The 20,814-nt window shown below is 41.6% G+C and overlaps 1 protein-coding gene across 1 annotated transcript; it reads right to left on the reverse strand.

The window, feature by feature from the left end:
• Positions 1 to 1,949: 1,949 nt before the first annotated feature.
• Positions 1,950 to 19,051, reverse strand: LOC142109088 (cortexin domain-containing 1 protein-like). Its single transcript, XM_075193123.1, has 2 exons — positions 18,810 to 19,051; positions 1,950 to 3,541 (listed from the first exon to the last, which is right to left on the reverse strand). Exon 2 carries the CDS (start codon positions 3,493 to 3,495, stop codon positions 3,331 to 3,333), a length of 165 nt encoding a protein of 54 aa, XP_075049224.1. The 5' UTR covers positions 3,496 to 3,541; positions 18,810 to 19,051; the 3' UTR covers positions 1,950 to 3,330.
• Positions 19,052 to 20,814: the final 1,763 nt, after the last annotated feature.

Here is a 20,814-nt window from a genome sequence, read left to right on the forward strand (position 1 = left end):
TGGTAGGCTCCAGTCGTGGACAGTGTACCTTCTGATTGGTCCTCCTGTCTCACACTTTTTGCATCCGATTTAAAGTGATGAATGCTCACCACTCTTTAACAGCCATCTCGCCATACTAAAACATTTGCAGGTATGAAAAAGTAATGCACCCCCTATCTTCACAGTGCTTGAAACTTCTATAACATCAATTGAAAGGTTAAATTATTTAATAAAACAAACGGATCATTTCTACAATCAATTTCAAATTTGACTTTTACCCCTTGTTTTATAGTACATATTGAGGCTTCTTCCAAAGGTCTTTACGGAATAGCAGTTAAACCCATAACGGCCTCTTGTAGATGCTGTACTGCGTCTTGTGCTCTTGAGTCAGGTTATAGAGGTTTTACATGGCTGTTGATGTTTCCAATTACATTCTCTGCTGTAACAGGAGTGAATTCATGAGAATCTGAGGTCAATGAAAATGACATATGAGCTGCAACCAATTAGTTATTTGCTTGCATTATTTGCTGCACCAGGCAGATCAAAGCTAATTTCTCATTGGTTGCTATCAGTTATAGCTCTGCTTGAATTGTGCTCAGAAATAAGGAGCTAAACGGCGGGTTTGAAAAAGTGGAGATGTTGCCTATAGCAACCAATCAGATTCTAGCTATCATTTATTTAGTGCATGCTACAAAATGACAGCTAGAGTCTGATCGGTTGCTATAGGCAACATCTCCACTTTTTCAAACCCGCAGTTTAGTAACTCTTCTCCCCCGGGTCTGGATCCTGATTAGTCAATAACATTATATTTGCTAATTGTCAGCTTCCATATGTTAGTTTTAGTGTAAGGGCTGAGTACACACAGATTGCAGAGTTGAGAACATTTAGAAACCGGGATGGAAGACGGGATGTTACACCACTAGATGGGTTGGGAACAATTGATTATTTCAGGAATCTGGAACATTCAACAAGGAAGACTTCAGGAGTGTAAGGTAAATTCCAATTATTCCTAACTCTTGTATTATAATTAAATTCCAGGCAAATTTGTATATTTTTTGTTACCTTTGGATCAGACTACAGGTAAGTTCAGGTATGTGCATTGGATATAGTTGAATCTGCACAGCAAATCTTATTGTATTTAATGGCAGCGAAAATAAACAAATCTGCCAGAAGAATAGAATTCTCTGAAGGGTGGTCCCCCCTTTAAATTTAAACTGAATTGGGTCTTAGATTAAATTGGAATGCTTTAGATTAATTTTGGTATCAGGGTGGTTCATTTCAATTTTAGGTTCACTATAGGAAATTCTCTAATGACCTCTTTATTCTAGCGGTAATAACATCCTCATTCTAGGGGTAATGACCTCCTTATTCTAGAAGCCATGAGCACCTTGTTCTAGAAGTAATGAGCTCCTTATTATACGAGTAATGACCTCCTTAATCTAGAAGCGATGACCTCCTTATTCTAGCAGTAATGACCTCCTTATTCTAGCAGTAATGACCTCCTTATTCTAGAAATAATGACCTCCTAATTCTAGTAGTAGTTACCTCTTTATTCTAGAAATAATGAGCTCCTTATTATATGCGTAATGACCACCTTATTCTAGAAGTAACAACCTCCTTATTCTAGCAGTAATTACCACCTTATTCTAGTAATGACCTCTTTATGCTAGGATGAATGACCTCCATATTATAAAAGTAATGACCTCCTTATTCTAGTAATGACCTCCTTATTCTAGAAGTAATGACCTCCTTATTCTAGTAATGACCTCCTTATTCTAGCAGTAATGACCTCCTTATTGTAGAAGTAATGACCTCTTTATGCTAGGATCAGGCCTCCTACTCCTGGGGGTATATTTACTAAGCTGCGGGTTTGAAAAAGTGGAGATGTTGCCTATAGCAACCAATCAGATTCTAGCTGTCATTTTGTAGAATGTACTAAATAAATGATAACTAGAATCTGATTGGTTGCTATAGGCAGCATCTCCACTTTTTCAAACCCGCAGTTTAGTAACTATACTCCCTGGCCTCTTTTTGCACGTAAGAAGGCATGTCAAACGCCAATATGTTTGACATGAGCATGTTACTAAAATTTTGTGGTTATTAGAGGCCATTGAAGGTTTCCCCATGACTGGAACAAGATGCGTTCGGAAAAATGCAATGCACCCAAACGCTTCTTAAATAATCGGTATGATGTTTTTTGAAACAATGGGATCAGTCAGTGGGAGACCTCAGGATATTTACCAATGGAAAGAAAGGTGATTTTTCCCTTCAGAAATGAAAGCACAATAGTACACTGAATGCAGTGCTGGCTTAGCATTTCTGCTCTAACCCGATGTTCTCAGGACAGATACTGATCAAAAAATGATTTAATCCAACGGGCCTGCGGGACACCAATTGGACCATCCTGCTTGTAATAGACCAAATTTAAGCATCTTGACTGTAAATAAAAATCCCTCAATAAAATAAATGTTTCTCTTTATAAACAAATAGGTTGGAAGAAAATATGTGATAAAGCACTTATGGTTATATATGGGCTCATCTACCCCCCTACTATGAAATATAAGGATATTATAAGACACTGAGTAGTTTTGTAATCACATAAAGCTTTTATAGAGGTCATGGAAATCTGAGGTCCTTTGTAATGCATGTAATGAATTACAGTAGAGAATCTGTTATTTGTTATAATACAAACGTTTCCTAATGAACACTGACATGATGGCATCGGAACTCATTAATTAAAAGCGATGACATCGGAACTGTTTATACAGATTATTTACAGAAGTTTATCCACCTATAACCATCACTTGTGTATTACATTGGTGTAGGTCTCAATAAGGCTAATGTATAGATATATATGTGTAATTTGGAAACTACTTGAAGAAAAATGTTCTCAGTTGTCCTATATGGTAAAAATAACCCTGATAACGTTTAGTTGTAAAATGGACATCTCTTAAGCTACTTGTTATCGGAAGCGGTTAAACCATTTGCAGGCAGGAGAATCATATTGGTTTCTTATATCGGGTGCAGCAGTGCTAAATTAACTGCTTGACAGAAACTGTGATTTTCTTGGAGATGGATGTCAACAAACGTGCATTGGAAACCAGCTCATTTAGCTAATGAATTTAAAGAAAGTAATTGTGTCAAGCAAATGCTGATATGGCGGTTTCTTTTCCCACAATCCTTCACAGTTTCTTCCAGGTATTGGCAGTGGTTTCTATTTTCTACAATATTGTTCTGCCTGACATGAGCCATTTTACCTGCTGCCTCGGTAGCCCCCTTTATTCCAGGGCCTTACAAGCACAGGGCTGGAATTAATGTCCCAAGAATACTCCTTGGTCTGGCAAGAACTTCCTATTGGTCCTCCCACATGGAATTTGGGATATCCTTGTAGGGATCCATTATGAGTCTGGCGCAACGCACGATCATCATGGCCAGGAATACGCACAGGAGCAGGAACAAGGCAATGGCAAATCCTTTATCCACATCCACAAGGGGTAATAAGGTGGGATCATCCATCGTGAAGTCCCGTGTCTTCTTCTCACCTGCTTCAAGGGGCAAATACCTGAAAGAGACAGGAAAGCATAGCAATGTACTTCACGGTTAATTCCAGTCATCAGTAATGTTACATAATTAGCATCATATGATTCTGTAAGGAACATATCAATAGTGACTTAACTTAAGCAAAAAAAATCTTCAGTGGCGTTCACCTCGAAAGATAAAATTATGCTATACTTAGGGAAATTCAAATGGCCGCGTTACTGTAAAAAGAAGCGTAGCCTGCACACTATTACCAATATTATGATAAAAGTGCGCGAAATTACTATTAATATGGTCATTTCAACGACGGCTTTCGAGCAGAAATCTATGTTAAAAGTACCTTATTAATGGTAATAGGTTTACCGCGGCAGTATTCTAAGGGGAATTGAATTCCCCCCAGAATACCAGCGCTGTAAACCTATAACCATTAATACGATACTTTTAACACAGATTTCTTCTTGCGGCTCATTTACTGCACTATTACCAATATTACAGTAATAGTGCACGTAACTACTGCTGATACGGTAATTTCAACGCTGGCATTCTGCTCGCGGCTCTGTGTTAAAAGTACCATATTAACGGTAATAGGTTTACCATGGCAGTATTCTGGGGGGAATTGAATTCCTCCCAGAAAATCGCCACTGTAAACCTATTACCATTTATACCTATTACCTATTTAACCATTTATATTTTCCAGGCAAATGTTTATGTTTGTTGCCCTTGATATGACACAGATCAGCTCTGCTTTGTGCATTGCGTACATCTATATTCACTGAACACTTCTGTGTCACATCCAAGGGCAACAAAATTACCTAGGTCATACATTGGCCTTGGTGAAAAACACAGAAGTAAAAGGACAGACTCATGTTATGTATTAAAAAAAGCTGCAAGATGTAATGCAAGAATCCAATTGTCAGAAGGCGGAAACCCCCTTTAAAGTCATTTAGATACTAAGTCATACTTACCAACTCCCGGAAACTTGTCTCCGGGAGAGGGGGCGTGACTGGAGGGCGGGAGGGGGCGGGACGAGGCCAATCGAGTCATTTTGGCCTCGCCCCGCGAAAACATAATTCACGTTGTGGGGGGCGGGGCCAAAATGACGCGATTGGCCTCGTCCCGCCCCCTCCCGCCCTCCAAAATGGCGTGATTCACAGAATCGCGTCAAATGACGCGATTCTCAGTGAGATTGGGATGCGGGAGAATTGCCAGCTTGCCCGGGAGACTGACCCGAATTTCCGGAGTCTCCCGGACTTTCCGGGAGAGTTGGCATGTATGTACTAAGTAACCCGATCCTACCATCATTAATATCATCAAGTTATTTATATAGAGCCAGAAAATTCCACAGCGCTCTACAATTGGGAGCAAACACAGTAATAAAACAATACTGGGTAATACAGACAGAGAGGTAAGAAGGCCTTGCCTGCAAGTTTACAATCAGAAATTCACCACTAATAGGTCCCCTGGTCCACACATTCCACTGACCAGCAGCTGGCCCAGAATGACGATTGAATGTCCCACACACAAGTGGAAAGTACATTTATTGTGGATGAGACAATATTTAGCATGTAAATAGTGAGCACACATTTGACTGATGTCCTGCCATAACACATTGCTAGGGCCAGACAATTAATCGTGGAAGTCTTTGTGGTATGTGTACAATTCACTGGCATCGGGCAGAGTGTCATTGTGCTTGGAAGTATGTTAGCAATGCAGTGTCTGACCTCTGACATTCTGTCATTGTTCTGATGTGTTCTCAGCAGGGGCTCTGCAGAGTAGATGAGACAGCGTATCCTCTAACATTCTACACACTAGAAGTTACAGATGTGCAGCAGACTCCAGACCTAGATGTCCTGAAATAGAACATAGACTTTAAATCATAATTCCACCCCAAACTGAAAATTCAGTTTTAGGTAGTTTGTACAATCATAAGTAAATCTGGTAATCCAGTACCAGTTCCTGTATGGATGTGCAGATTGGCTTGGTGAGCTTTAAGTCTATTCTTACCGGTGTTGGCCAGTGTCACCGGGGAACTGAGCACTGCTCAGCTGCCCCTGTGACATTTTTATGGAAGATATCCTATAGCTAAGGTAACCAACAATAGAAAGTCTTCATTAAAAAGGCGTCTTGATAAATAGACCCCTATGTGTTTTCTCACTTGACCTATTGCTGGTCCTGGTGATTCCATTCAGAATCATTGCCATTCTGCTCCATGGGAGGTTTCTGTCCTCCATGAGCTTGCCTTAGGACACCTGCGTTACGGAGAAGGGGAAAAGTTATCTGAAGCAGCAAGGGGACTGTCAAAGTGCCCAGAGTCTCCTTGATTTTGTGTGAGAGGGTGCCTGGCTGTGGAGCCCGTGAAGAGGACGAACACAGGAAGAGACAAGAAGAAAAGAAGATTGGACATACCCAGCCTTGGATCCAGTGCAGTTAGGTCTCTCTTCTTTTCCATTCCAGATCCCAGCACTGGCAACGACTAATCAGCAGTGATTCGCTGTCAGCCAATTGGAGGCCAGTAATGTGAGGCAATCAGGGCTCACCTCCGATCGTTCAAATTTTTGGCACCACAGCGAGCCAGCATCACCGTATGACTGTGACCGGCACAATTGTATATAGTCCAACGACGGAGCAGAAGGGAGAGGATGGCAGGGGACATCAAGCGCTCGCCGGCGAAAGGCAAGTTGAAAATACCAGCCGAAAGAATACGCCGGGTCAAGCTGAGAAGATTGCTGGAAAGAAGATGCTGTGATCAAGAGAAGAAAAGAAGCTGCAGGATGAAGAAAAGAAGTTCAGCGGCGGTAGAAGAGGATGACATCGTGGGACATCTGAAAAGAGGGAAGAAGAAGAGGGAAGAAGATAACAGTGGCAGCGACAGGGAGCTCTTGTCAGAGCTAAGACTAGGGGCTAGATTTACTAAGCTGCGGGTTTGAAAAAGTGGGGATGTTGCCTATAGCAACCAATCAGATTCTAGCTATCATTTTGTAGAAGGTACTAAATAAATGAAAGCTTAAATCTGATTAGTTGCTATAGGCAACATCCCCACTTTTTCAAACCCGCAGCTTAGTAAATCTAGCTCTAAGAGTGAAGAGTCTCTACTCCTGGCCGTCACCTCGTACACTCCCTCTCTTTCCAACTGTACCCCTGCCTTCCAGTAATCTATCTGATTTCCTCCCTAGACTGCGGTGGTGTTGGAAGCCGTTCTGGTTGGTCCGTGTGGACGGTGGGTGGCCCAATCGTGAACAAGGTAGGTCATCTGTGCGCGTCTGTCGTTTCCCGCAGGCGTTACATTTGCACAATTAGATATGGGGTTAGCACTTCTGCTTCACAGCACTGGGGTCATGAGTTTGATTTCTGACCATGGCCTTATCTGTGTGTAGTTTGTATGTTCTCCCCGTGTTTGCGTATGTTTCTTCCAGGTGCTCTGGTATCCTCCCACACTCCAAAAAACATACTGGTTGGTTAATTGGCTGCTATTAAATTGACCTTAATCTGTGTGTGTGTTAGGAAATTTAGACTGTAAGCTCCAATGGGGCAGCTACTGATGTGAGTGAGTTCTCTGTACAGCGCTGCGGAATTAGTGGCGCTATATAAATAGCTAATGATGATGAAATACATATACTTTAGAATTTTATAGATCTTGAATGTTTTCTCCTACCGCCTATCCCTCCATTTTGATACCACACATGATTATGCCAATATTGCAAACATATTAATAATACCAGCACTGCCCTCCAAGTTGGGTATATAAGTGGTCCTTCCATAATTACGAATATAGTAGTGCCCCTGTAGTAAGTATTCTACCAGTATTGACATGGGAATTTTACCAACATTGCCGCCATATTGATTATAACGGGAGTATAATAGCATTACCCGAGGTGACTATACCAGCAGCGTATGATGCGATCTTATCTCACTGTATTAGTCCAACTTATTGGTGTCAAATCCATATAGAATTGCCCTCACTAACACTTGCCAGGACAACAGCCTAAGGGGTAGATTTATCAAACAATCTAAAAAGTAAAGTGGAGGTGTTGCTCTTAGCAACCAATCAAATTCTCGCTTTCATTTTCTAGAATATACTAGATAAATGATAGCTAGAAGCTGGTTGCTATGGGCAACAGCTGCACTTTCTTTTTTAGAATGTTTGATAAATCTACCTCTAAATTGCTTTATATTACAGTTGGAGAATGTACATGTAGTAAACGCATAGTAAAACTATACATTAGGCATTAAATAAATAATGTTTTAATTCTATTTTAGCATAATTTGTTAGTTCTAAAGTTATAATTGTTGTCAATTGTTAAATCCCTTATTATGTTTGTTTTCAAACTAATAACATACCTCCTAACCGTCCTGATATAGGTGGGACAGTCCTGATGTGAGAGCTATGATGGTGAGAAAGTTGGGAAGTATTCTCTGTATGGCAGAGCAATGGGGAACGGGAGCCGTGTGCACGGGTGCACAAGGCAGGAAAATTGTTTGGAGGGGAGGGGAGAACTTGGCAGCCTGGCGCTTTAAAAGCGCTAGGCATGGTTCTGGGTGTGGCCACACCCATGTCATGACATGATCGCGCCCCATCATGAAGTGGACGCGCCCCTTGTCCTGGTGCCGTCCACCCAACTGTTGGAATGTAATAAGCCCCACAAAATGTTTAATTTACCTGTATATATTTAATTCAGTCATATTATATCTAAATTGTAAAGCGCTACGGAATTTGCTGGCTCTAAATAAATAAATGTTGATGGTGATGATGATATTATTATGAATTGCTGCAGACCATTTGTGCAGCCTAATAAATACAAGATAATAATAATAATAATAATAATAATAATAATAATTCTTATCTTAAGTATATATCAATTTTTCTTAAGATCATTATTTCTGTTGAAGGTCTCATATTTATCATTATGGCATGCCCAGCTTATTGAGGAAGTTCCCAGCTGTGCTGTTAAGTCTTCATGTTGTATGAGTTCTGTCCTGTGTATAGACATCACTAGGCAACTCTCACTAAGATAAAGGAGACAGCAGTCAGATTAATAACCTTTACTGGCACAGAATCTGAGAGCTGATCTTCTAATGACCTTCACGGTTCAGGACTGCAGAATCCTATTATAAGGTGCCCTTGCAGCAAACACACTAGACAGACACATGATTCTAGAGGATTTGGCAGGAAATATGCAGCCTTTGCAGCGTTGTTTGATGTGATTATAGGCTATTGAGGATGCATGTCTGTTATGCTCAGTGGAATACCTTGGCCCCAGTGCAAAATTTAAATGTGGGGGCCCCCCCTAACCCGAACTGAATCATTACATAGACATCTCCACCTTGCCATTACACAGCGACAATAGGCATAGGAAAACATATGCCCTTTGTTAAGACTCAGGTCCGAAATATAAAAAAGAAAACACAACCACGCTCCCAAAATAAAATGCAATTTACAGTAAGGGCGTGCCAAGATCGAGCACACGCAGCCACGTCCGAATAAAACTCTGGGCCAGGGCCATCTTTTCCATTGGGCACGATGGGCAGCTGCCCGGGGGCCCCACGGGCAAGGGGGCCCCATAGGCACAGCTCTTAATGAGAATAAATAATCATGCAAAAGAAAAAAACCTGCAAAAAAACCTACAAGGGTCACTGAGCAAGTACATCTATCTATCTTTATCTCTATATATCTATATCTATATCTGTATCTGTATACATCTATATATCTATATCTATATCTATATCTAGGGGCCCCGGTGCACTGCTTTGTCCGGGGGCCCATAATGTTGTTAAGATGGCCCTGCTCTGGGCGTCTCAAAGGTGCTTGTTTTTCTGCCATATCTCTTGCACCAGCTACAGGGCTAGTCTAAGTCCTGATTACTAGTGATGTCAGTATCGTATGAATGCTACAACATGTGTTTGCAATTAGGAGCAACTGTAAAAATGTCTGTTATGTACAGTAAGGACAGACTAATGTTTTTCCATGCAGGAAAAAAAACCCCAATTTTTTTAAAGTTCCATGTATAATCATAAATGACTATAATATTAACAAGTGCTATTAATTGCTTAATAGTTTTTTCTGTGCGTTCTTTTTAGATTTTAAGTGACACCTAGGTATTGTACGTATCCTGCAGTGTCTGGTCTAGTAGGGCAGAGTGAACCTACACTTGTAGTCATCACCACACGTATCTTTAGATCCGTTCCTTGTTGACTTCCGGAGTGCGCTGAGCCGATTTACGCGCGGTTTAAAATAAACGCGCAGTGTGCTCAGTATGCGTGTCTTCATGACTCAGACCGTATGTGTATGGCATACTTGCCACCTTTTCCTCTTCGGTTTCAGGGAGATCCCGGGGGAGGTGGGTGTGCAGGGGCGGGGCTTGGTGAATCACATCATTTTGCCCCCGCCCCCTAAACGATTGTCACAATTTTGGCCAATTACAGCAGGGGGCGTGGCTAACATGACGCAATATTTGCGTCATTAAGCTCTTGCCACTTTTCTATTGTGGGGGCGAGAACCGGGAGGTTGCCCTGCTCTCCCGGGAGCCCTGGAGGTCTCCCAGAAATGTGGGAGTCTCCCGGACATTCCGGAAGAGTAGGCAACTATGCGTTAAAGAAAAGCAGCTAATGAATCTCTAGAGACTGAAGTGTCTTTTACATTTCTGTCTCCATTACTGAAGTCATGTTGTCTTACCTGTCAGTCTTTGATTAAATCTTGGTCTCCATGAAAATGGCCACCTCCATAGGAATCAATACATGGACATAGGACACAATTTCTGAACTGTGTCATCATGTCACAGATGGCGAAGCCAACCACGTCTTGTACTGGCTCAGTATCAGGGAGAATGCCAGACTCTTCAGGGAGTGAGGGAGATCACCCCTAGTTCAGGGAGTCTCCCTGACATTCAGGGAGAGTTGGCAAGTATGGGATATGGTTTTTCCTTGTGGCTTGCATGACCGAAGACATACTGGTAGGTTAATTGGCCAATGGCAAAACTAGCCCTGGTATGTGTGTGTTTGTACGTCTGGGATAGGGAAATTAGATTGCAAGCTCCAGTGGAGCCGGAGATGATGTTTCTGAATAAAGTTCCCTGATTGTACAATGCTGAGATATGCCAAAATGATATTAAAGCTTTATCAGAAAAAAAAAACCACAGAAGGAAGCCAGGAATGTTTTTAAACAGAAGATTACACTCTGACAACCAAGGAGAAAATAGTTCAGAGTTTGTTTGTTTTTTTGTACATTTATCATCATCATCATCACCATTTATTTATATAGCGCCACTAATTCCGCAGCGCTGTACAGAGAACTCACTCACATCAGTCCCTGCCCCATTGGAGCTCACAGTCTAAATTCCCTAACATACACACACACACAGACAGACAGACGGACAGAGAGAGACTAGGGTCAATTTTGATAGCAGCCAATTAACCTACCAGTAGGTTTTTGGAGTGTGGGGGGAAACCGGAGCACCCGGAAGAAACCCACGCAAACACAGGGAGAACATACAAACTCCACACAGATAAGGCCATGGTTGGGAATTGAACTCATGACCCCAGCGCTGTGAGGCAGAAGTGCTAACCACTGAGCCACTGTGCTGCCCCATTAATTCATTACTTTATAGATTAGGCCTGGACTGGCCTGGCCAATCTGTGGCTCTCCAGGTGTTGTGAAACTACAAGTCCCAGCATACCCTGCTGGCTATTAGCTGGCTATCGACTGGCAAAGCATGCTGGGGCTTGTAGTTTTACAACACCTGGAGAGCCACAGGTTGGCCAGGCCTGTTATAGATGCCAATTAGTTTTAGTCTCTTCACCCAACACAATAATAGGCAATGTCAATAAGGCGTTCATTTAGAGTTGTATGCATTTATGTATGTAGTTGTTTTTTTATGTTTTTTGTTTTTGCATAATATACAGACCTCTGTACTGAGCATGTGCAGCAAAAATTCTTGTGCAGACTTTTATATAGACACTTTCTGGTATGTTTTTGTGTCTCTCTAAGCTCGGAGAGGGGGCGAAAGGGGGTGGACAATGGTGGGCAAGCGAAGGGCGATTACAGTAAGAGCAAGTTTACATAATTGTAACAATTAAACATGGAAGCATCTGAGGATAAGCCTTTTAGCTGGCATATCTCTTGTGGATATCGAGCAATATCGACCCGCTTCTGATTGTCTGATTGCATATTGACTCATTCAGCTGGTAGTACTTAAATCATTAACTTAATTGGTGTTTCCATTTGGATACTGCAGGAAAGAAGAATCCCCCCTTCATTTTTAAAGGGGAAAACAACAGATGTTTATGTTCATCTTATTTTACATTGTATTTGCGTTTGTATTTAATTATATTCCATGTGGAAAATGTTACTTTAACATGTATTAATAACACTATCAAGACAATGCTTTATGTATATGACACTTATTAGTGGGCAGATACGAGAGAATGCCCTACTCTCCCGAGAGTGCGAGAGACCTACCCGGATTTCAGGAGTCTCCCGGACATTCGGGGGATGGGGGTAAATATGCAATAAGTGTGTATGCAATCGGCTTTTAAAATATACTACATCACAACTATTGGCCAATAAAGGGATTATCCAGTAACACATATCATCATCATCATTTATTTATATAGCGCCACTAATTCCGCAGCGTTGTACAGAGAACTCACTCACATCGGTCCCTGCCCCATTGGAGCTTACAGTCTAAATTCCCTAACATATACACACACACACACACACACACACACACACACACACACAGAGACTAGGGTCGATTTTAATAGCAGCCAATTAACCTACCAGTATGTTTTTGGAGTGTGGGAGGAAACCCGAGCACCCGGAGGAAACCCACGCAAACACAGAGAGAACATACAAACTCCACACAGATAAGGCCATGGTTGGGAATTGAACTCATGACCCCAGTGATGTGAGGCAGAAGCGCTAACCACTAGGCCACTGTGTGGCCCCATATGATGATATTTACTGAAGGCTTATGAAAATCGCCAATTCCTTGCCCAAATGCCAATCGAGGTGATACTCGCTTGTCCCCATCGCCTGGCCACCGCTACCACCACACGCGCAATTAATTGTCCCTCGGTTTAAAAATAAACAAAACATTACATTTTGCCAGGTCATGTCCATTCTTACACAAATGCAAGAGACATAGGGTAGCCGTTAAAAATGGTAGAGTAACAGACACCCCCACTGCCACCCCCTGGGGATGCTGCCTGGCACAAGGTACTCCATATGCATTTTAATCTTTCCTCCCTGGAAATTATCTTGGCTGATGACCAGATCTGTCCAATTTTGATACTAAAATATGTAGGCAAATTGAACACAGATCAATGGCTATCATGTGCCATGGAAAGAAAAACACGAGTCGTGATGCTCATCCTACAGATAAAAATAATAAAAATACTTTAACTATGTAGTTACACATAATCATATGCTAAATTATATGCAAAAGTTCTAGTCATTAAAAAAATCAAGCAATATTTTTTCTTATGACTGACACAAGGGGCCTGATTCATTAAGGAAAGTAAAGCAAAAAAAATGAGTAACTTTGCACCTTGGCAAAACCATATTGCATTGGAGGGGGTGGTAAATTTAAAATGTGATAGCAGATTTATAGTTGGGGTATGACCAGGGCTGCCAAGAGGAATTCAGGGCCCCGGTACAACAAATTGATGGGGCCCCCCCTTATAGTTGAGTAAGCAAAAAAAAATCAGGGGTGTGGTCACACAATTGGGGGCGTGGCAATGCTCCATTGGGGTGTGGCTAGCACAACAAAATCACTAGGTCCTGAATTCCCCGGAGCGTGACATTTGTCCAAGCACTCCTGACTTTCAGGACATCTAGCACCCTTGTGTAGTATAGGAAGACTGCAGTGTGTACACAAAGAGTTTAGTCTTGGCCTGCACCCACTGGGCTCACCAAACACTCACCAAAGATTGGCATTGTCCCTACTAGAATCACAACATTTCACACACTATGCTGCTCTGTCCTACCTGTTCTTCTCACTTTTACCACCTGTGGCTGCTGGTTTCTTTAGTTGCGGCTTGTCTGGATCCTGGTATGTTGGAGGACCTATTTGGAAAATAAAATGGCTACATTTAGAAAATTACAGCCAGCCCCACCGTTAAATCAATAGCAATCAATGATTAATAATTAGGCCTTCCTCCAGCCCCAACATTAAAATAGTATTCCCATTACCCCGCAAACAAAATAGCAGCCATTAATTAGCCACCATCTACCTCACACACACTACATTGCCAAAAGCTCTGTGCCATCACACACACATTACTGTGCCCCTTTATCATCACCACGCTATGCCCCCTTATGATCACACTGCGCCCTCCATGCTGCCTTTGCCCCTTTCTTCATCCCTCTGTGCCATGCTGCCTTTGCCCCCTCCTTTCATCATCCCCCTGTGCCATGCTGCTTGTCCCTCTTTTCTTTAACGCCCTGTGCCATGCTGCTTGTCCCTCTTTTCTTTAACGCCCTGTGCCATGCTGCTTGTCCCTCCTTTCTTTAACCCCCTGTGCCATGCTGCTTGTCCCTCCTTTCTTTAACCCTCTGTGCCATGCTGCTTGTCCCTCCTTTCTTTAACCCCCTGTGCCATGCTGCTTGTCCCTCCTTTCTTTAACCCCCTGTGCCATGCTGCTTGTCCCTCTTTTCTTTAACCCCCTGTGCCATGCTGCTTGTCCCTCGTTTTTTAACCCCTCTGTGCCCCCCTCGTTTTTTAACCCCTCTGAGCCCCCCCTCGTTTTTTAACCCATCTGAGCCCCCCCTCGTTTTTTAACCCCTCTGAGCCCCCCTAATTTTTTAACCCCTCTGAGCCCCCCTCATTTTTTAACCCATCTGAGCCCCCCTCGTTTTTTAACCCATCTGAGCCCACCCTTGTTTTTTAACCCTTCTGAGCCCCCCTCATTTTTTAACCCAACTGAGCCCCCCCTCGTTTTTTAACCCCTCTGTCCCTTCCCCCCCCCCCCCCCCGTTTTCCTCCCTTCACTTACCTTTTGTTCTCTCTTGGCACTAGGGCCCGGGCCAGGCCCCCTGACATGCCCAGGCCCGGGTAATTAGTACCCGCCCCCCCCCCTCTCGGCGGCCCTGGGTATGACATGTTCTAGACCAACTTTAAATGTCAGTGTACAAATAAAGCTATCAAGTATTTATGTGCTACATGACAAAACAACCAGTATTTATCTTATGTGCAAAATAATAAACTAATTTGCACCCCTTGCATTGTAACATGGTTTTGTCCAGAAGAAAACTTACTTCCTTTTTAGCCTTACTTTCCTTAATGACTCAGGCCCAAGTTGCACAAAAAGGTGCAATCGATTTTTTCATGTAGAAATGAAAGCTAGTCCTGGAACAGCTGAAAGGACAAGCGACGGCCAAACCACCTAAACAATATTTCCAAGCAACAAACTAAAAAGATGATAGAACATAATGGAAACTGACACATGAAAAGAATTTATAATTGTGATTATACACATTGAATTTAGTTTGACCATAACGTTTATATAGCTGCCTCAAAGGACTACAAACTAAACGGAATTTAGTATAAAGCTTAGTTGACAATGCCACAATATAATCTGCAGGGAAGTTTTGCTACTGGGCAAATGCACCTAAGCATATCACGTTTGGAGCTGTCTATGTGAACGTAGGGGAACTACAATGCCCAGAAAACCACAAACACCAGAAATTGTATTTTAAACACTACCCGGCAACAACTATAAACTTATAAAGCACAGGGAACAAGTACAGATACTGAGAATTGCATCAAATGTACAAAATAAAAAGAATTGTACTGTGTAGTTGGTCAGAACGGAAATATAGGGATATTTCGAAGGACAAAACTTTGGGCTGTCCCCGGGAGATAGGGACAGTTGCCAAATATACTAAAGTTGTCTCTCTCTATATACTTTTGCCACAGATCCCATTACAGATATTTGACAGGCCTTTCTAGGAAATTTGCCAGATCTTTTCAAAGTGACACTTCTGCTTTTTAGATGTACAGTACATATAAGTTTTTCAGAACTTTTAACTACCTGTCAAGTAGTTTCTTTCAGGGTGGAGGTATGAAAGGAAGATGTGGGCGTGGCTTGAGGGCGCTATTTGCAAGTGGGCGGTGCACGGCATATCATGCTGAAGATTGTGTCATCAAGCGCCCGCTCATTCAGCACCCCATGTAGAGTTTGACACATTGCATCCAAAAAGTACAAATAAAATGCGTGAATACGGGCAAACCCCCCTTCCCCGCCTTTTTCACTCCCTGAAATCATAGGCTGTAGTAAGTGTGCTTTGCGCTCAAAGATGAATTGAACATGGCTGCGATCTGTGGCATATTGTCTGGTTTTGGCCAGGTGCAGAGTAATTGTGAGGATTATACGCACAAAATCGCCATTTACGCGCCTTAACAAATCAGGTCCTAAGTATATCTTGATGCGGCTGCATACTGGAGATGCCAGTCATCGTCATCAGCCATGATCCATCGTAAGTAATCAGGAGGTGCCAGCCAGCCCATAGCAAAGAGGCTCTGCAGCAGCTATACCAGCTACCCAGTAGTAACCGTTTCCAGGTGCCTGTGAAGGAGCTTGGTGGCGATAGCCAAATCTTACTACGACTATTGCGCAGTTTGCATTTGCAAGTTGGCGAGTGTCTGGTGGCAAGGTGACACCAGTATCAGTGGTCACTACCAGTTGATTGCGGACGGTGAGAAAGCAATCCAGATAAACTGGGTAACACGCCTTCTCCACTTCCCCCCGCAGACCGGCTGGCAAAGTAAGCCCATCCGGTCACAATACTGCAAGGGTCCATGCTGATGATCATCAAGAGATATCCCTGTGTTGACAGGCATAACTGCGGGTGTGTCCACCGCTGATTTAATTGCAATTACATAACGCATGCTCTTACTGTACTTGGTTGCCAATTACCTTTCCTGATTCTCTAAGTGTAAGGATCGGTATATAAGATGCGGCTGTATCTGCATACAGATGTATGCAGAATGCATCTTTGGTGCACACGCACAGTACAGTAGTTTATTAAATAACAAATTGGACGTATGCCCAACTCCACGTGGATCTGGACGTTGACAACAACCGCCGACTGGAAGGCAAGTAGAGTCTACTGCCTGGTCACTTTATTTGTGTTTAAAACACAATCAGAGCCGCCGTGCAGAATCCTCTGTCTGCCTCTCAGCCAACAGGCACATGCATATAGTGTGTGAGGTGGCAGGCAGACCACCCCCTGCTAGATTGCCCCAATTGCCCCCCTCTGGATCTGTCACTGCCCTTAGGAACAAACCTGAATTTTCCCCAGGACTAGTTGCTAGATTTACTAAACTATGGGTTTGAAAAAGTGGAGATGCAGCTAATCAAATTCAAGCTGTCATTTAGTAGAATGTACTAAATAAATGAGAACTAGAATCTGATTGGTTGCTATAGGCAACATCTCCACTTTTTCAAACCCGCGGTTTAATAAATATACTCCATGATCTTAATTTTTCATACTCTGGACCAAATTTTTCCATGACATAGTGGCCCTGAATTTCTTCCCTGAATTCTCTAAACTTAACAATCGCTTTCGGTTACCAACGAATGTATTTTACCAATACCTGCCAAGCCTACAATAAGAAAATTAAGCAGCAGTCTCCATCTCCCATCCGTGCTAGACGACATTTGCCTGAGCAAGTCTACCTACAGAGGCTTTATCTCTACTTTCAATTCTCATTTTGCTCAACACGGTCAACGACCCAAGAAGCTTCATGGAGGAAGACATGAACGAAACCCTGAGCCTAGAGGACTAGTCTCAAATTCACAAGGGAATTGCTAAGGACATATTCTCATGGCAGCTAGGTGGCTCAAAGCCCTTAACTGGGAAAAAGAGGACCCTCCCAATGTACAAGTGTTCGTCAACCAAACCTGGTAGATACACAAACTGGAGCACATCACCAGTATAATGCACGATCACCCCATTAAAGTTTCCAGTACTTGGTTTGCCTGGACCGCACACTATGATAATAGGTCATCTCCCTCTGTGTAAAGATCAGCCTCCATATCACATGTCCTCCTCAAGTCTTTGGTCCAGTGTCTTCCCTCAGTCCCCTGGGACCCTCCCTCTGTCATCTCTGTCCTTCAGATTGAATTCCTCTTCAAATTGTTTTAATATTCTCTAGTTTAATTATTTGTATACAGTAAAGTATAATCTTGTTATGTCTCCTTAAGTCTTATGTATTATTGTCCAAGTCAGACTGGATCCCCTTCCCTTTTTCTCTCTTCAGTACCCATGCCCCTCACTCCCTCATTACCACTGCTATTGAAAAATCTAATAGAACATGTATGTTAAAAAAAACAAAACACAAAAAAAACACATACTTAAATAAAAGGATCTAATGCCAAATTTGGGGATAATTTTTATTATTATGAGTACATTATGACGATAATTAATCCTTAATATTGTGTTCTATTGTACTGTGCTAGACACTGTCATTTTATCTCGTTTTCTTTGTTCTAATCATCAATACTTAACTAATAAATGTGTCAGATTTTCTCTTTCTAGTAGGAAGTTGAGAATTGTTGTATAATATGTACAATAGACTGGTATTCCTGCAAAATAACTTTTTTTTTAAAAAAATAATGTAACCAAACAAAAACATTTTATCATAAGAAAACATTTCAATTCATTTTGAATTGCATTGTATTCCAAAGTTGGATGGCTTGTATACCCCTATAGGCATACACAAGAGCAACACATCTTAGAAAATAACAAAGCCCGTGGGTAAAAATATAGTTAAATTCTAGCATCCAGATAACAAAAACCATTAGATTGCATAACTATAGATATAATTTTGCAGCATGCAAAATCTCATAAAATTATGCGTAGTTGCACACAGCAACTACAGCACTAATTAGGCGTTCTTAATCGGCAAGGTAATTAAACATTACCTATGTAAGGCGATGAGGTTTCGAGCAAAGTGAAATATTTCACAAAAATCTGTCTAAAATAAATCTACACTTCCAAATAATCAAACACGAGGATTTCTTACAAAGCACATTTGGATATATAGATATAATTACTAGATTCTTTTAAGAGACAATGCGTTAGTAGAAAGTTTATTTTGCTTTCAATTATTTTTGTGTTGGTTTATGATGTGTATCCTGTTTGTGACTCTTAATGAAGTGCTTAGTTTGTACATGCAGATGAGCAAAGCAGTGCAGAAATTTATGGTGTGTGTGACAGTGCCATGGTACAGTGACTTTACAGAATTGGATTAGTCTGAACAATATATATATATATAAAAAAAGAAGATTTTTACCTGTTAATCCTGTCATTTGTGCCTGCAGTTTGTGTGACTAATTTCCATGAACAGAGGGGGATATCCTGACTGTGCTTATTCTGCAGTGCTCGCCGGTGCTGCTTGTGATGCAGACTGTCTTAGCCGGACCATTTCATGAATCTTTTAGGTGGGAATGCACCAGAGTAGGGTTACAAGAGAATCCTATACTGCAGGCTATCCAGGACAAGGAGGGAGATACTATATGTACCGTAGTAAATCTGTCCCACATCCTGCTTCCTAAACGGCATACAGATGACAATGGGTCGTTTTTCATTACACAAGCAGCAATTAACCTAATTGGATAGTTTTAAACTCAGGGAGGGCCAGGGGGGGTTATTTACAAGGATATGATTGCAGAATAAAAAGGAGCATAGTATACATTATTTTTTTTTTGTTTGTTTTATTTTACAATGAAAATGTGTGTGTGGTGGGTATTAGAAGTCACTCGGGGGTCTGTGACTATATAAAAAGTCACAACGCTGTAGGCCGAGTGCTTCTTTACAGGTTGTAGAAATCCAAGGTGATTTCTAATAGACTCAATCATTTACAGCAAGGGACACGGTACAGCTTATGATACAGAAGTCTGCTTGTGAACATTTAAGCCGTGACATCAGAACTCACCTTTTTTATATATATATATATATATATATATATATATATATATATATATATATATATATATATGTATATATATATATAGTAGTATCACTATCTTATCCACATGGTGATGCTAATACCTGAAAGGAAAAGAGTAAATTATTGTTGCTGCTCTATGATGTCATACACGGACATGACTATGGTTTCCTCCTACCGTCACTGTGAGAAGCACTGCTAAATGATGCAATGAGGAGGGGATGCAGTGTTGGGAAAGATGGAGAATTTCTAGATGTAAAGTATATAGTTATATATTATGTATGGTGCTCCAAATGATGGGGAAAAACCCTTATCTGGAAACCCACAAGTCTCAAGCTTTTTGGCTTAAAGAACCCATACTAGATTCATTTAAAGAGGCCTACTGTATGGTCGGAAATAATACATTTCATGTAGCATGTAAATGTTATACTACAAGGGCACAATAATCTAGAATATAGCCTTATTAGCTGATGATTTTATGATATCAGAAAATAATACTGTCCCATGGTTTCTTTATATCATACCTTTATAGATGTGAACAGATGTGAGATGGATTGTTGGATAGGTATGAGATAGACAGCTAGATATACTAAATACTCTAAGAGGCAGGGGGTGCAATTGGCCGTGTGGCGCCGACGGACATCGACTTGATGTCCGACTGCACACACTGCTGGCCAACATGGTGCAAAAATCGCACTCATTTGAGCGGAGATTTAGTAAAAGCTCTGCAGTGATTTGCCTCCACAGACAAATAATGCTGGTAGGGTCTACATACGGTAACAGTGCTAATTAGAAACAGTCATGGATAGAAAGGTGGATTAGTGGTGTTACAGGGCAGATGGTTGGCACCTCAGAAGTATTGTAGAAAGGATTATACAGGCCCGATGGAATGGTAGAGAGGCAAAGTTTGCCCTGGTAGTGTTGGAATGAAGAGACACAGGACTAATGCACGACACCACATAGGTCACTGAATAAATGTATCTCACTGGGAAGTCATGCACTAGTGCTTCAGTGAAATGGGTTTCATTGGATAAATACCTTTGATAGATAACAGGTTGCTAAATGGTTAATTAAACAATAATGCGAATGCTGCTGCAGCAGATTATCTAAACAAGTCAATCACAATAGACTTGTAGTGCAATTATACAGATTACACTCATCACACAAAAATCAGTAGGGAAGCAACAAGGGTTAATCCAATTTGATCAGTGTGGATGTTTTAAAAGAAATAACTGTAGACTAGGGTCACTTTACAATAGACAGAAGCCCCAGGGGTAAATGTATAATCTGCAGGTTATTATTATTTTTATTACCATAAATTTGTAAGGCGCCACAGTGCTCCACAGCGCCA

Source organism: Mixophyes fleayi, chromosome 12 (genome assembly GCF_038048845.1).
Source record: "Mixophyes fleayi isolate aMixFle1 chromosome 12, aMixFle1.hap1, whole genome shotgun sequence".
NCBI classification, from domain to species: domain Eukaryota; kingdom Metazoa; phylum Chordata; class Amphibia; order Anura; family Limnodynastidae; genus Mixophyes; species Mixophyes fleayi.